This window comes from Arvicola amphibius, chromosome 10 (assembly GCF_903992535.2).
Source record: "Arvicola amphibius chromosome 10, mArvAmp1.2, whole genome shotgun sequence".
Classification (NCBI taxonomy): domain Eukaryota; kingdom Metazoa; phylum Chordata; class Mammalia; order Rodentia; family Cricetidae; genus Arvicola; species Arvicola amphibius.
The window spans coordinates 79,142,382-79,160,060 of NC_052056.1; the positions used below are offsets into that span (position 1 = coordinate 79,142,382).

Genomic DNA, 17,679 nt, shown 5'->3' on the forward strand with positions numbered 1-17,679 from the left:
GTGTACCACAGCAACAGAAAAGCAGACAAGGACAACTATTATCACCAATGAGCCTATGGATTTGCTCAGTATTGTGCAAACTCACTTTGGAATCTGAACTAGCTGGGGTTTGGGTTGTGTCTGAAGTCAAAGCTGTCAAGACCAAGCCCCCTTTCACTGCCCCCTCAGAGTATGGGAGGACACAAGCAGATGTGAGATGGTACCACACGGAGGGTACTTGGGCCAGGAACTTCTCTGTGGAAAGGCGACCTACCTAATCCAAACATTGTGGACTCCTTGATGTAGAATTTGGTCCTCCGAGAGAAAGAGCCGCCATCATCATAACTTCATCAGATCAGCCACACTTGCAAGCAAGTCCACCCGTGTGGCTTATGGACTATTGACATACCCTCTCAGGGAAGGTGTGAGGGCCTTCACCCTTCCTAGTCTGTGCTTGCAGTTCCCAGCTAACAAGAGATGGCTTCAGCAGTATTAAAGGCTGAGGAGGTTAATTGAAAGGGGTTCTATCTATGCAGCTATTGGAAGCCATCACTGATGTAGACTATATATAGTGTAGACTATACAGTGTGGTGTTTTAGGGTCACCCACATTGCCAGCCACCATTCACCCACACTCTGTAAGGTGCTCAATAAATTCACTAATTGCACAGAATGAATTCTGATGGAACTGTACTCGGATTTGTCATTGGGACCGTATAAAAAAGGGACAGGTGTTGCTTATGCTTCCACAGGGAAGGAACTGCATTTCACCTGCCCATCTTGGAGAGCACAGCACTGGTAGGTTTTCATGGCCTCTCGGCATCACCACCGCCCACCATGTAAAGCTTGGGATTTCAGAAGGATATGAACTAAGGAATGGAGAGGCCAGTAGTGCATCGAGCCAGTCTTCAGATCCCCTTTACCCAATTTGGTCTCAGCCCTGCCAGACACCTTCAGGGAAACATCCACTAGCTGCTTCTAATCTGTGCCAGAGGGGCTGCTCCTCCTAGCTGGCAGGCACTATGTCAGGTGGTTTGGTTATTGTTCACCCATCTGGCATGGCTCAGAGCCTGGCATTTAAAAGGTAATCTGTGTTTTCTGGAGAGCCAAGTGGATCCAATCATCTTTATGGCATGCCTGGGCTGAACCCAGTGGAAGTAACCCAGTGCCTTCCCTTCCTAATAGAAGACAAACAAGCACCTGCTTGGGTATTTATGAAATGATTTCCTCCTGTCCAATACATGCTGTGGTCGGAAGAACATGGCCCAGAGCTAGGCATCATGGCTTGGCAGTAGAAAGCCTGTCTAGAATCACCCAGTGAGGGGTTGGGGTGGGCTCAAGTACTAACATAGGTGAGGCCCCAGGTTAACAGGTGTAAACCCCTCCAGGGTTACAAAATAAAGACCCCACCCACTCTTGCTTGGACATGCTTTGTACAGGGAGCACTGATGTCTCCAGTGCAGTGCTGTCCCTTGGTGCACATACCAGAACATCATTCCCCCAACCCTGTTTCCTGTCGGTCCCACAGTGGTCACATAGTTTGGGATCTTTAATCACTCCCAAGTCCTTGCAGCCAGAATTCCTGCTTGTCCCTGGAAGCCACAAAAGGCAGGCCAGCAATGAGACCTTTACTCTGCATTGCAGTCCTTCCAGCAGGACTGCTGCCTGAGACGCCATCATCCCCCTGCTTCCCACCCCACGCCCAGACATGCCAACAAAGAAAATGACAAATACTGTACTACAAGAAAATGGTTGTATTCTATTTTTTAGTTCCAGACAGCTCACAAATACACTGCCTCTGTATGCAGATACACTCTGATGACTTCAGCTAAGAAAGCAGCTGACACTCATGACACACAGGTGGGGAGGTGATGACCTCTGAGGTTTCCCTACATGAACTATTCTGTTAAAGTCTCTTAAAAAAGAATCGCAGACTACATGGTGTGTGGGCAGAACGGCAGCTGAGTGCATCTCCTGCCACTATAGTGTAATAAACAGCAAACAGCCAACATTTACATGATACACACCAAAATGATGACACCCAAAAACATGTTCCTTTTAAAGGACAGAATTTTCAATAAAATATTATATTTCTTTAATACTCTGCCTGGTGCTTCATAATGTTGTAGGGAAATTAAACGTGAGTCTAGTCATCAGCCTCAGGGAGGGGCCTTTCCCATTAGCTTTTATTAATAGGAGTCACAATTAGGTCATAAATAAACAGGCAAATTATTAATCCCATGATTGAGGTTTAGGAGAAATACTTGTGAAAATTAGTTTGATGCACAGCCAAGTTCTACAGCACCGACAGAAACTGCTCTTTGCTCTCATTTGTGTCTGACCCACCCAGAAAGAGCAGCGGCTGCTAGTGATGGGAGACACAATGAACTCTACTCAGGAGCTTCTTTCCAAAAGGGGGAAAGGTTCAGTAAATGGCAGATTAGCACAGATGCCCTAAGGAAGGCATCTGAAACCAGGACGACTGTGTGCTGTAAAGCGACCCCTGACAACCGACAAGAGCAAAGCCTGCACTGGGCTTGCACTTCTGCCTGTAGTCTGTTTCCCTAAGGATCACAAATCTACAGAACACCTCACAAGTGCACCTGCCTCAGTCCTGGCACAGGAAAACAATGCTTATGTTCTTGAATTCCCAGAAAACACACTAGAAATAACTGTGACCACTTCAAAGATATTGAAGGCCACCAGCTCTGTAAGAACATAGCTGACAACACCCAACAGTCTTTTCTAACCCCAATTTCGCCATCAGAAAGGCACCGACTATGATGGCAGAGGCAACCTGGGGCATCACTAGGGCCGCACACCAGTGTGGCAAGCCTTCTTACTAAGACTTAAGTGTGGCTTTCTAGAAACCCCAATACCATGTGCTAGACAATTTCCCCCCATATATAAAATCCTATGTTTCTAATTTAAAAGGCTCAGCAGTGAGGGGACCATGTGTGTCACATCTAGTCTGCTCTCCAACTTGCCCATGAACCACTTCTGCAACTTTCATTCCCACTGTTTCAAATCCACACCTCCAATACCTTCCCAGACACTGCACCTGCCTCCAACACAGAGCACCCTCTCCTGAGGCACTGCACCCACCACACTTGACAGATCCGGGAGATCCAGGGACTCATAGGAATCTGTTCTCTTACTGGCGTGACAACTGGCTGGCTTCTGAGAGCCAAAGGGAACCACATGCTGTACTGAACACAGTGGGCTAAGAACAAGTCTTTTGCTCCGGGATCTTGAGCTGCAGGCAGAGACATTAACTCAGTAGATCAGCTGGACAGCCAACCTGTGTGTGCTGGTGAGAGATGTCCCCAGAGACCAGAGTCTAGATATTACCACCATCCCCAACACCATTCATTGTGACAATGTGCTACAAAATAGGATTTGGGATCCTGATCGTCACAGGCTTGTGAGAAGGCAGCAGTCCCCATGTTCCCCTGATGAGGGAACACGGCCAGGCCACGCTGTGCTCTGAAGCAATGAGTCCAGTGGAGAAGGGGCAAGGATCAACACACATGCTCTAAGAAAATGGGGGCCCTGTACTGCCCAACCACCTCAGGCTGCCAGGGAATGGGAAGCCTCAGAAAGGAATGAGTGCAAGGCAGGGTCCAGTCCTTCCTTTCAGGAATGTGAGTAGAGGCTGTGCCACTGTCTGTCATGAGCATCAATATCTGAATGCTTTCATTGAAACATGCTCTCAACGATCAGCACGTAGGCAGATGGGGTGTCTCTGGAGAAGGCACTTATGGCAAAACATGAGCAAATCCTGCTGCTTGGTGAGAGCACAAGTGGCTGACCAGACCTGACAAGAGGCCTGGCTAGGACCGCCACTCTTCACGCTCAAGCAAGGCCCAATGAAGCATCACCTTCACTCATCTGCAGGGCTTCAGGAACAAGCTTCCATTCGTTCCCAAACACACCCACCCTTACCACACCAGGTCTTCGGGTAAGGGTAGTGCAACACATGTGTGGTGCCAGAAAAATTGGCTCAGAAACTTCTAGAATGGGCTCTGTGCATTTCTTATCTGACCCACAGTTTACACCAGCTACTATAAGCAGCCCGGGTTCTTGCTAACTACAGCCACTTGCTTCACACACAGCACGGTCTGAGGCCATCTGACAGACTGGTGGCCCCAGAGCATGGCACCTCCACTAAACACCTCAAGATAAGTCTGATTCCCACACAGGGCACCATGGAAGAAGTCATGGTCATTCCAGGCCTGAATCTGAAGAAGGACACTTCTGCCTTTAAGCCCTGGGGGACACATAAAGGCCCAGCCTCCCTGCTAGTGAGGTTACAGACACCCAGGAGAAGAGATATGGAAGACAGAAGCTAAGTGTCTCTTCAGACACCCAGGAGAAGAGACCTGGAAGACAGCGCATTGAGACAGAAGCTAAGGGTCTCAGCCATGTTGCCAACTCCCCAAGTGACCCCCACAGGGCAGATGAGCTCATGCAAGCCCTGATAAGACCGAAGAATGGGGGTGGTGTGGGCCGGTCAGGAACAAGTGAAGAACAAATGTCACTCACCCAGGGTCTTACTAATACAGATGGTGACCACAGTGCAAAGACAACAGCCACTTTCCCAAACAGCTTGTCTGTCACCACCTGAAGCCAAGGGGTCACCATCAGAGGAAAGGCTTCTCATCTGCCAATTCCCACGGCCTTTCGGTCATGACTTTTTATCCCCTGACTCTCATCACTGGTTGAATGATCGTTTTGCTACCAAAGTGAACTGTCCTTGACTGGGTCACTCTGTGTTGAATGTGCCCCAATATGCATCTGCAGGGAGCGCAGTGAATCCCGGATGCCATGGTGTTGACAGGTGGGATGCTCAGGAACAGCTGGATCTTGAAGGTGGAGTCACTGATTTGCTGTAAGAGTGAGGCCACCCCTCACTCTTCCCATCCGCTGTGGCACAGCCAGAAGGCCCTCACCAGTGCAACCCTACAGCATGGTCTCCCAGTCCCTGGAACTGAACAGTGAGTCTGTGATGATGGGCCTTAAGCAACCCCTGGCCAGTGTAAAATGAGCAGTGGTTTACAGACTGCTGACTTCTTGGAGAAGCTGTTCCTGAATTTCTCCAAATCCTTTCTTCTTACAAGGGGCCCATATTTCCCCAAAGACAGGGGGTGGGGGTGGGGAATCAGATCAGTTAAGGTCATTAAAAGAAACAAAATCCTGCCCATAACTAGAATTTGAGTCCCATAATGTGTAAAATACAGAGCACAATTTAGCTGCTTCCACAATTCAAAGCCAATTCTATAAAAACAGCACTGTTGACAACGCAGAGCGGTTTCTCCTTATCTGAGGAAGGGAGGTGCCGATTAGATGCGTGCTCTTCAAATGGTTCCAAACTTCGCTTCTCAAAAGGCAGTTAGACAACCCAGGTGAGCGAGCTTCTGAACACATGGGTCCTGGAGACTTTCTCGTCTATTCGTGACATTTTTAGGGAAGGGGTGAAAGTTCGCATCTGGGGTAGAAAGAAATTGCACATCTATAAGCATGGAAAGCGTCATACTTTCTGGAAGGTGCTGGGCACCAAAACTAGCGTGTCACACACATATGCTAGACAAACATTCTCTGCTAAACTACACTATTACTGACAGGAATTTTAGCTGTGATACTATACTGTGTGTTTCTAATGTACCATACAAGCTTGCATCATATATATGGATCAACGGTGACTGATAGGGAGGCACCTCACAAGGAAATGACCCAATCAAAATCCCTTAGAGGCATGGCTGCTCCTGATGCCAAGAGATCACAGGTAGCAGGGCCTGTGCCACTCAAGCCCAGTTCTATCTGCAGAACAGTGATGGCTGCTCTTTGCCACAGCCAACTGCTTGCTGTTATGTGCCAGCCCCACCCCATGCAGTTATCTGATCTGATTTTAATGCTCAGTGAACTGTAAACCTTAAACACGGCCTGGAGAGGGACAAGGCCAGAAGAAAGAGGCTGGTTTGCAAAGCTTCATCATGGTATGTTTTGCTCTAGCATACACAAATCACCTGCCTGTCTGAAACACAATCCTAGAGAACGTTGTGATGTAAATACCTGCGTGTTGCCACCAGTGGGGTTCATCTGAAGCTCCTCTGCTGTTGCATGAGGCCCACATTCTCGTAGACTCGAGCACTGTCCTCCCTCATTCTGCAGAGAAAGGAAGGAAGACACCTGAACTCCTGCCATGTGCTGTCTGGCCTAGCTTTGCTAAGACCCCCTTCTCACCCAGGAGCTAATTCTCAGACACTTATGTGTAGTATCATTGTGAAGTTGGAAAAGCAGCAGGGGCCTTGAGTCCTGTGCCTTCTGAGTGTGAATGGAGTGAAGGCTGCTTGGAGGATAACAAAGAAGTTGGGTCATGTGCACACAAGACAGGAATTGTGGTTATGTCCAGCAGAGGCATCAGAACAGGAAGGCAGGCTCCAGACACCTTTAGAGCCTTGGGTGAAGAACTAAAAAAAAATCCCAAGTGCCAGCCTCTTTCTGTTAAGAAGGGTATCAGAGGAGTCTGTGTGGGCCAGGAGGATGGGGACTCTGAGCAGCCCCAGGGATCTGAGGTGTGCATCCTACATGGGGACAGCACGAAGAGTGAGGCAGAGTGGCCTGTCAGCAGCAGGTGACTTCGTGGGAAAGGGGCTGGCTCCCCAGCAAGTTACTTCAGCCAGTGGCTTAAAGCACCAGCATCCCCAGGCAGTCTGCTGGGAGAGAGGGAAACAGGAAGAGGGAACGTGACTCAGGAGAGAACACCGCTGTCACAGGATTTCATTCCTGTGTTTAACAGAGAGAGAATGTAAACACGGGGCTCTATCTGCTCTCAGAGCCATGTAGAGCCAAGTCAGTGGGGCTTTAAAAGCCCACAGCAGAGGCAAACAAGCCAGATGTCAGGGGAAAGAGAAAGTAAACGTTATGACGGACAGTGACTTTGTACAAATGGCAAAGCTGCTAGCCACATGACTAGGCTAACAAAGGCTGTCCTCATGTATTTTACTTTAAACCAGGAACTGGCAAAGCCCTTCTGGAAAGAACCAGTGTGTGTGTTATGCTTTGGGGTTTTCCTTTCCCAGGCCATGGTACATGAGGGGCAGAGGGTTATGGTCTGAGGGACTGTGGCTAAGCCAGGGCCCTTAGGACACCAGGCATTAGGGTGATAGGAGGAGCAGAATGAGGAAGAGAGATCACAGCAGACTGCAGTGCTAACCTGTGCCAATAGCCCTGCAAACTATCATTTAAGATGCAGGGACCTGGGTCTCATAGAATGTGAATATGGGTTCTGTCGGAGACCTGCCTCTCTTGAGTCTTTAAAGACAGGCTACAGAGCATTAGCACAGAAGACTGGGGTACTTCACCTGCAAATGCCCTGAAGACAGTTAGTTGCCTTCAAGAAAGTTGTAAGCATCAGCCTGTGGCTCCAGGTTCAAGAGTGTATCTATCTAACAGACACAGACAGAGATCTGTAGAGATGGATGTAATACACTGCTGGTTAAATATTCAAAACCCTGACAACTCCAGAGCTGCTGAATACTAAGGATTCTGTAGTATTTAACTGTAAAAGTCAGGAACTAATTTCCTTTTTCCATCCAAAGTTCAGGGCTATGTGGAGTCTGACTGACAGGACATGGGTCCTTCAGCACTCCACTTCGGAGTGTCTCTAGTTCATCTCACATGCTGGAAGCGTCAAATGGCTTCCTGTCACAGGTGTACTATTAAAGTACCTTCCAAATTCTTAAACTATCAAGATGATGTCATGCTGGATGCCTCTGGAAGAAAATCATTCCCAGGATCTGAGCGCTTCCATAAGACGAACTCTCCAAGGTGCAAGGTCAAAGGTCACTGTACACTTAAGGCTCTGACTGGAGTTGCTAAGGCAAGCTGTCCCATGGAGCTGAACCAAGGTCCTGAACTGCTGCTGTGGGATAGACAGCTGTTCCTTGAAAATAAAACTGTCCTCATCACTGCTGGACACTGCCCTTCTGACTTCACCTGGTGTGTGCAAAGAGCTTCAAGCTTTCCCTTCCTGTTCACTGACCACCGAGGAAAGCAAGTCCTCCCTGTGTGTCCCCCTAAGCCGCCCATTGCTTCTTCTGCAGCAAGCCTATTCATAATTGCCCATCATTTCCTACTGGGATAGTTGCCCTTTTGCTTTTTTTAAAGACTCCTTTAAAAAACAAAGCTAGGTTTGTGGGCTCTGGCTTTCTGACCCTTGTGCTTAAAAACTTAATTGGGCCAGACAGTGGTGGCACATGTCTTTAATCCCAGTACTCAGGAAGCAGAGGCAGGCAAATCTCTCTCTGACCTGGTCTACAGAGTGAATTCCAGGACAGTCAGGGCTACACACAGAGAAACCCTGTCTCAAAAAAACAAAAAAGCTGCCTGGCAGGAAGACTGGCAGATCATAGTCATGCTCACACATGAATAGAGAACTTACCTACTCTTACTTGTCAAAGAGCCACAATACATTGTTAGGGACAGCACCTTCCACTGAAATAATTCCCCTGCAGAAGGAAAATTAGACTTCCCCTTGAGAACCCTGACCTAACAGGCTTAGGCCACACAGGGCCTGCATGTGCCTACTGCTTAGGGACCTTGAAACTCTGTTTAGACATTGTCCACACAGTTCCTAGAGAGCCTCAACCCCAACCACCCCCATGTATCATCAGTGGGTAGCAAGCAAGTGTGAAAGGGAAATACTGCAAACAACTGCATTAGCTTTTACCAGAGCTAAACTGCCACATCACTACTTACTCTGCACAAGGTGGTGTTGGGGTGCAAGGTGGCAGGGGACTCTGATCACCACTCGTCTGATCCACCAGGGAATACTTAATATTGGTATATTCATGTCCTTTCCTTTTGCTTTTCTGAAAGTTGGAAAAATACAGGTAAGAAGGACTGTGGGTTTGTTTTTTTAAAAGAATACAGAAACAAAAGAACTTTTACTTTATCAAAGAAAAAGAGAGAGAGATGGACGGGCCAAAATATTAACACGGAGATGCTAGCCACACTGTCAGGAGCTTGTCTCCTCCTTGGCCCAGCATCCTCAAGAGGGATGCTCTGTGACCGCAGTATCCCAGAGTCCCCAGAGTCGTAGGAATGAAGGAACTGCCCACTGAACCAGGCCAGAGACCCTGCTCCTAAGTGCAGAGTTCCTGCTGCCTTTGCACGGAACTCTAACCACTGGGGCATGTGCCCACTCCACCATGTTTAGATGACAGTAGGAAAGCGATATACTCCAGAAGCACTCACTTCAAGGAGAAATGCATGCAGGGATGGAAGGCACAATAATGTGCTTTATTCATTTAGCACTGGGGATGGATGGCACCCAGAGCCCTTTGCACAAGGCTGAGCATGTGCTCTGGCACTGAACTATTCCACCAACCCTGCAATCTAATTCCTAATACATACCAAAAAAGATCACAGCACCTTAAAATGTTATTTGACTCTAATGATGTGGCAAGGCAAGGAAACCAACAAGAAAATCAATGGAAATACAATCTCATCTCACAATGTCTATATATGTGTATGTGATATGAAGGGCTCACACATGCCACACATGTGTAGAGAGCAGAAGACAAACCTATAGAGTCAGCTCTCTCCTTCCTCCAAGTCGCTGAGGATTGGGCTTAGGGTCATCAGGTTTGAAAAGCAAGTGTTTCTAACCACTGTACCATCCCATTGGCTGGTCACCTTTTTTCAAATTCACCTGCAGATTGTCAGTTCTCAAAGTGGAATCCATCTTTGGAATCCAAAGGGAGCAGGAGCACTGCTAGGCAGTGTAGCCATACTAAAGACTGACATACTCCCGGGAACCACCATCAGTTGCTCAGAGAGGTTAAACTGGTAGGCTGGGGACATAATTAGCAATAAGTGCTTCCTGCCTGGTTGCACAAGGCTCTGGGATTGACCCCTGGCACTGGAGAAAAGAAAAGATGCTATCTGGTTCTCAACAGTGAAAGTGGCACTAACTAGCTAGTCTTTAGTGAAAATAAAAAAGCATGCATTGGATGAACTGCATCTGTATTTCACAGGGAAACCCTTGCATGGAACCCTAAAAACTGTACAGGGGTTACAGGGTGACTAGCACATGATGCTCTTCAGAAATGCCCAATGGAGCAAAAGAACTATATGTTCATATAGTAAAACAGTGTGCAGCAGAGGAGAGGAGAGAAGAGTACTGTGTGCAAACGGATTCATATAATCACCCTGGCCGGGGGGGGGGGGGGGATGGAGAGATGGGCTCAGCAGTTAAGAACACTGGCTCCTATTTTAGAGGACCTGGGTTCAATTCCCAGCACCCACATGGTAGCTCACAACTGTCTGTAACTCCAGTTCCAGGGGACCTGACACCCTCACGCAGACAAAACAGGCAGAACACCAATGCACATATAATAAAAATAAGTTATAAAAAAATAAAATGATAAGTAAAAGACACAAGCTGAGAAACAATAATACTCCGGATCCCACTGGCCAATATCTGAACTAGTGAACAATGCAGTCTATGCACTTTCAAGATGTCTATATTTGTGTTTAATTGATAAATGTACAACGCTCTATTTGTGTGCATGCCACATGTGTCCCCTGGATGCTGAGGGACGGCCACACTGGGCAAGGAGTTAAACACCACACAAGGATGTGCTCCCAGAGCAAAGGCAACAAGGGATCTGTGACAACAAGTCCAATCAAAGCCGTGACTTTTTGGTGACCGCTCTCTCTTTACTCTGGGGAAATGACCAGCAAGGAGAGCTCCTGAGCCAAAGGAGTGTGAGAGCACACCCTGGGAAGGAAAACAAGCCCAGTGGCTGTGCACACCCATAATCACAGCACTTGAGAGAAGGAGGCAGGAAAAACAGGAACCTAACCTCGACTCTGGGCTGGAGAGATGTCATAACAGGTAAGAGTTCACACTGCTCCTGCAGAGGACCAGAGTTCAAGTCTCAGATAGATCACACCTGCCTATAACTTCAGGTCCAGGATGTCTGACACCTCTGACCTTCACAGACATACCCACACATAACACAGAATTATAAATAAAATAAATATTTTAAAAGAAAAAAAGAGACCTTGTCTCAAATCTCATCTCTGACACTGAAGAAGACGGGAAGGGCAAAGGAAGATGGAGGAGGAGAGGGCATAGGATTCCTTGTCACAAAAGGAATTAGAGCAAAAACGGGAGAAGCTCCTCCAGCTAGCAAAGCTTCATCTGCATGTACCAAGTATATTCGTGCTGCACAGCAGATCTACAAAACTTTCTCAGCTTGCATGAGTGAAGACATTCCCTCTGACAGCAACCACCTTCTTTTTCCTTACTCAGTACCTTCTTGAAAGCCAAAACCAATTATTTCCGCACGAAGTGGCCAGTGTTTTCTAGGGAGGAGCAACTGATCCGGCAGAGCAGAACTATCTGGATGGTGAGAGCAGCCCAAGATGCTCAGATTCTTCCAGTAATTTAGGAAGAACATCAATGAGCCAGATGGGCTTGTCTCAGCCCCATGGGGATGAGGAGTTCTGTTTTACTTCCAGGTGAGGGGAGGCTCTGTGTTTCCAGTATCTAGGAAACCCCGACAAAGGTCTGCATGTCTGTCATTCGTCTATGGCCAACTGATGCTCAGGGGCAGGCAGGCTAACACCATCTGCAGTGAAGCACCTTCCATGGGCAGATATTCTGACCTTTTCTAAACTCTAAAGGCCAAGAGCAGGATGGGAGAGCAAGTGCCCCTGGCTGGAACACAGAACTTGACTCCTCCCACACCCCTGTCAGGGAGTCTCCACCTCTAACCCTCCCACATTCAGCCTCCCACCTATACACATCATCATCAGTTATGGCTCCAGTGCCCAATCTTGGTGTTCACTGTTCCATGGGAGGCAGGGTCCTCTCTTAAATCAAGGTCATTTTATACCACTCCTCTGTTTCCAACTGCCCAATGGCTTCCATAGAATAGTGTGCAGTCTTCCCAGGGCCCTGCTCCAGCCTGAATGGAAAGGTCCCCACAGCCTCGTGTTTGAGCACCTGGCTCCCAGCTGGTGATGGTGTTTGGGGAACCTTTGATATGTGATCAAAGTAGGTCCCCAGGTGCTATGCTTCTGGTCTTATCCCTGTTTCCTACACACCAAGACATGACCAAGCCATGTCACAAGTTTCCAGTCATGGAAAGGATGAAGGGAGGGAAAGAAAGAAGGAAGGAGGCAGATAGGCAAAGGAGGAAGCTCGCTCACTCACACACACACACAATGGAACATCATTCAGCTTAAGAAGGCAACCCATCTGCAACAACACAAGTGAAACAACATCAAGCTGAGTGACAGATGCCAGGCACAGAAAGCCAAGCACTCCATAGATCCTGATCAATTCCTAGCAACTGTGATGGGGCAGGGGTCATCAGGAACTAGTGGTGGGAAGACACTGGTCACAGGTACAAATCCTCAAACATAACATCATAAGCTCTGGAGGCCTCACACTCAGCACTAGACTGGACAGCGCAGAGGAAACTGGAACTGCCGAGAGTCAACTCCACGGTCTCAGGACACACAGGAAGAAGTGGGCTGCAGGGTGCTGGGCGCGATGATCCACCTGACCATGGCAATCATTCCACAGTGTTTCTACACAGCAAATACATTGTACATTCTCAATACATATATACAGTACTTTTGTTTGGTGGGAAACAAGATCTTGCTATATAGCTCTGACTAGCCTGGAACTAGCAATTTAGGGCCAGGCTGGCCTCAAACTCATAAAGATCCACCTGTCTGCCTCTGAGCGCTGAAAATTAAAGGTGTGTGCCATTATGCCCAGCAATGTACATAATTTTTATTGTTCCACTCAAACTGAGAAAAGGGAGACAACTGAAAAAATAGCAAGCGTCATTTGTCAAATACTATGCTAATGTTGATAGGCAAGAATTACTGGGGCTAGAGAGATGGCTCAGTGGTTAAGAATACTGGCTGCTCTTCCAGAGGACCTAGATTCAATTCTCAGCACCCACAAGGTGGCTCACAACTGTAACTCCAGTTCCAGGAGACACAACACCCTTAAACAAACACACATGCAGGCAAAACACCAAGACAGATAAAAATAAATTCATTCGTTCATTAAAAAAAAAAAAAGAGCCAGGTGGTGGTGGTGCACACCTTCAATCCGAGCACTTGGGAGGCAGAGGCAGGTGGATCTCTGAGTTCAAGGCCAGCCTGGTCTACAGAGAGAGTTCTAGGACAGCCTGGGCTATGTAGAGAAACCCTGCCTCAAAAAAAATACATATACACATACACATTATATCAATGTATAACTAGTAGGCAAAAAAGGTACAGTGAGAAATAGGCTACTTCCTCAAACACCCACCTCCCTCTCATGGTGGACATCAAGCCCAAAGCTCGGGCCATGCTAATTAAGCACTGTGCCACTGAGCCACATCCCCAGTTAAATGTGTCCAAATCTTTCTTCCCCAAGTGAGATGTATATGTATGAGTCTCAATGTGTGTCTGTGTGTACTTGTATCTCTTTCTGTGTGTGTATGTGTGTGTGTGCATGCACATGCATGCACACGTGGTTCCTGTAATAACTTCTGAGTGAAGAAACCTGACTGTCACCTTCAAGGAGCAAAGCTAACCTGACTGTTTTGAATCAACTCAGCAATGGGCACAACACAGAATGGCTGGAGTCTCTGGGAGAGGAAACAATAGGCAGCTTCGCAACTATGGAGGACAGACTGACAGTGTGACTGAGAAGTCACTCAGAAGAAAGAAGACAGGCAAAGAAACATGACAGTTGCGCACATGGTATGACCCTGACCACAGGCAGGACAACTTGTAAAATCTGAAAGTGGTGTGTGGGTTATTTTAGCTTTCTGGGGTGTGTGTGTGTGTGTGGACACGCATGCGTGCACACATGAGACCAGGTTCCCAAGGAGGTCAGAACTAGAAGCAGGGGTTGAATGCCCTGGAGCGGAAGTTTCCTACAGTTTTAAGCCATCTGACCTGACATGGGTGCTAGGAAATGAACTCAGGTCCCTCTACAAAAGCAGCGCATGTCCTTAACCTTTGAGCCAGGCCAGATTTTTCGTTTCTTCCTTGGTTTTGGTTTTATCAAAAGATGATCTAATGTAGCCCAGGCTAGACTAGAATTTTCAGTCCTCCTGCCTGAACCCCCAAGCACTGGAATTCCACAAGTGTGTAGCTCCACCCGGTATGCTTGTATATAATACTGGGATGGACCTCAGGATCCTGTTAAGTGTTCTCAAACTAGGCTACAGCCCCAGTCCTGATCTAAGGCTACAAAGAGCTTCCTGTCAGTGTCCACTTCCTCAAGTTGGTAAATGAATCATGACTGGGTAAAAGAATGTCCTTATATTTTTGAAAATACATATCAATGCACTTAGAAGCAAAGAGATATAAATATTTATAAATGTTCCTTTTTAAATATTGCATACATTTCAAAGTTTAAAGAGAGAACGAATGATTGTGTTAACATCTTACATTCAGATAAGTCAGATAAAGAAATACCACATACTGCTTTTGCAAATAAAGTATTTACTACTATAAATGGAAATTTTTAAAAACAATCTCTCAAACTGCAAAGAGGCCTATTATACATAAACACTCATGACTGTCCCTAACACCACTTCCCCATGTATTTCTTTCTTGCTGGCAGGTGTGTATGTTCTATCTCTGTCTCTCTTTCTCTCCCTTTCCTTTCCCACGGCTCTCCACCCAACTGTCTCTTTCTTGTTTTCATTTAACCTTCTCTAGCAAATTCTTTTACTCCCAAAGGGCTTTAACTCATCCTAAATTGGAAAATTACTACATTTCAAAATAATTAATTATCCTGAATGAGTTTTGTCCTGTTCCTTAATTCAAGAATCTGCCTGGCTGAAAAGGGAGCCATGGTGGCGGGTAGGAGTGCAAAATGGGTCGGCAGTGGCAGCGCACACCTTTAATCCCAGCATTTGGGAGGCAGAGGCAGCAGATGTCTGTGAATTAAAGGCTAGCCTGGTCTACAGAGCAAGTTCCAGGACAGGATCCAAAGCTACACAGAGAAACCCTGTCTCGAACAAACAAACAAAAAAGAGTGCAAACAAAGTGTTCCTGCAGCAGGAAGCACAGGTCCCCACAGCAGTGCTGCACAACGCAAGTGCACATCCTGCTCCAGGGATCTGAGGACACACACCCACATGTGAACACAGGCTTGTACATATTTTAAATTAAATTTAAAAAGAAGTGGGGGGGGGGGTGGAGATTGGTTCTTTTCATGTAGCAGTGGTTTCTTTTTGTTGTTGTTTTGATTTTTTTTTTTTTTTTTTGTGGCCAAGTCCCACATAGCTCACAATGTCCAGACACTTAATACATAGCCAAAGATAGCCTTGAATTTCTGATCCACCTGTTTCTACCTCTTAGTTCTAACATGCATACAAATCCAAGCGAAACAGAGAACCCCTGGCAAGATGGCAGTGTGGTCCTGAATTGTTCCTGACCAGACTGAGCAATCATAGTGCCACCCTCTTTATTCTTTGAGCACCTCTTAAACTATTAATAGCCCCAATTAATGTAACTGAAAGTCGTGTATAAAAGAACTTCAGAGTAATCATCTACATTTAGAGGTCAGGGGGTACAAATTAGTGGTGGAGTGCTGGCCTAGAAAGCATGAAGCTCTGAGTTTGTTCTCTAGAGCCACATAAATATATATGGCTCATGTTGAATTCAGATTTAAAACACTGAAGTTCAGAATAGGTGGGTTGTCAATCAATCATATGACTTCACATACCTATGTACACTTTATTTCTCAATGTATGCACAATGAATGCCTAACATGGGTGTCTGGGTGAGTACCTAAGCTCAGAAAGGGGTACTTCCCTCTGGCTGCCAAGGCTGATGATGTGGTTCCATTTTTCTAGGCCAGGTAAAGAAGCACATACCTTTGTTCAGCACTTGGGAGACAGAGGCAACCACACCTCTATGAGTAGAAGACCAACCAGCCTTATCTACATAGTGAGTTTCAAGCCAGCCAGGGCTACACAGTGAGATGGTCTTTTAAAAAAATAAAACTACCCATTAAGAGACAGCCTGCCACATTGTGACATACACTGAGTCCCCTCTCTTGTGATTTCTGGAAAGCAATAGCAGTAAAAAGGACAAATGTGGCTGGTGTTCAGATATCATCCATCTGCTGCAGCACAATGGGGTTCGGGAGGAGGAATAAGCAAAGCTCCCCAAAAAGGACAGCTCTCCTCATCTCCCTCTGCTTATCACATCCTAATTAACTCAGCTTTGTATCTGTTATGAATAGCCTCACATGGAAAGGCTCCAACTGCACACTGTTCATTATGCACAGCTTATTAAAACTGAAATTCACTGTTTCAATGCAGCCAAATTAGTGGCTCAAACTGCCATGGTCTATTAAGAACAAGGCATTCATTTTACAAGATGAAATCAGGATAGACCAGCCTAAATCAAAGCTGAAGCAAGCTGGAAACTGTAGGCTGAGTTCTAAGTCTGGCATGTAAAAGTCCCTTCCTTTCTGTATGGCAAAGCCTTGGACTTTCAGCTCATGACAATAGCACCACACTTCGCTGACCTAGAAGGCAGTGGATGGCCATACCTTCCAGAGAGACCACAGGGGTGGGAATCTGTGTTAACCTTTTCTAGATAAAGAAAGCCCATGTTCTCACTCTAAGAGCACAAGTCCAGGCGGCCTGGTCTGGAGCTGAGCCCATGTGCCAGCCCCTCGTTCCATACCTGCTCCTCCTCGATCCTGCGCTGCAGCGTCTCAATGTAATGCTGGACAGCCATATAGATGAACCGGTACTGTGCTTCTGTCTGGACCATCCCTGACCTCTGGGACCGCACCATCTGAATGGTTTTAGGAACATCGATGTCACAGTCCACACCTGCAAAACAAAGACCCTGAAGCTGCAGGAATGCATGAGGCCAGGGAGAGCTGCTGGGCACCCACTTTCCACAGCAGGAAGGGACACAGAGCTAGTCTTTCCCCCACCAATAGTCATGGGGAACACAACAAGACTCCTGAGCTATGGACAATGCCAGGAGCTGTTAGGACAAAGTGCTTGGGTCCGAAGCCCCTTGGTTCCCAAGAATGCCAGTTCACCTCACAGGCAAGGAACGAGTGGCTGAAGGGGCTTACAACATGGGTAACAGAAGACACAGTGATGGGAGCAGAACTCTAGGACACTGTATTATAGCAACAGCTCAACAGAGGAACTCACTGAAAGTAAACCTCATTCACATTTAAACAACCACTTCTTTCTCCTCACAGGCTACTTTCCCTGGGACTCCCCTCTCACAAACTAGAAACTGAAACTGTGCCTTCCTGCCCTCCAGATGACCTACCTTTCTCTCTAATGATGTCAATAAGGATGTCAATCACAATGAATGTTCCTGTCCGGCCGATTCCAGCACTGTGGGTAGAAGAATAAATAGCAGGAGGCTAGAGTCACTTGTGGGGGTTTCACATTGGAATCAGGCTCTGCTCTGTGGGTCTAGACGACATTGGTCACAGCTACACATCAGTTTCTCCCCACCCCATCCCTAAGCTGTCAGTTCCTTCTGTGTCTGATATGGGCCTCTAGGGTATCCTTGTTTCCTCATCCGTGGAATGGAGCCTTACCATGAGGTTCACAGTGCTGAGCATGGAGGCCCTGAGCAGCACATGATATCTTTTCTCTACTCCCAAGTTTACTTGAAA

At 47.0% G+C, this 17,679-nt stretch overlaps 1 protein-coding gene across 2 annotated transcripts in view; it reads right to left on the reverse strand.

Annotated features, from left to right (window-relative positions):
• Positions 1-1,714: 1,714 nt before the first annotated feature.
• Ptpn11 (protein tyrosine phosphatase non-receptor type 11) overlaps positions 1,715-17,679 on the reverse strand; it is a 68,759-nt gene continuing 52,794 nt past the window's right edge. For both annotated transcript variants that reach the window (XM_038345283.1, XM_038345282.1), the window contains exons 12-16: positions 17,325-17,392; positions 16,713-16,864; positions 8,739-8,851; positions 6,051-6,143; positions 1,715-5,466 (exon numbers count right to left, since the gene is read on the reverse strand). In XM_038345283.1, the coding sequence (XP_038201211.1) occupies positions 6,074-6,143; positions 8,739-8,851; positions 16,713-16,864; positions 17,325-17,392 (403 nt within the window). In that variant the 3' untranslated portion in view covers positions 1,715-5,466; positions 6,051-6,073. The remainder of the gene's footprint in view (positions 5,467-6,050; positions 6,144-8,738; positions 8,852-16,712; positions 16,865-17,324; positions 17,393-17,679) is intronic.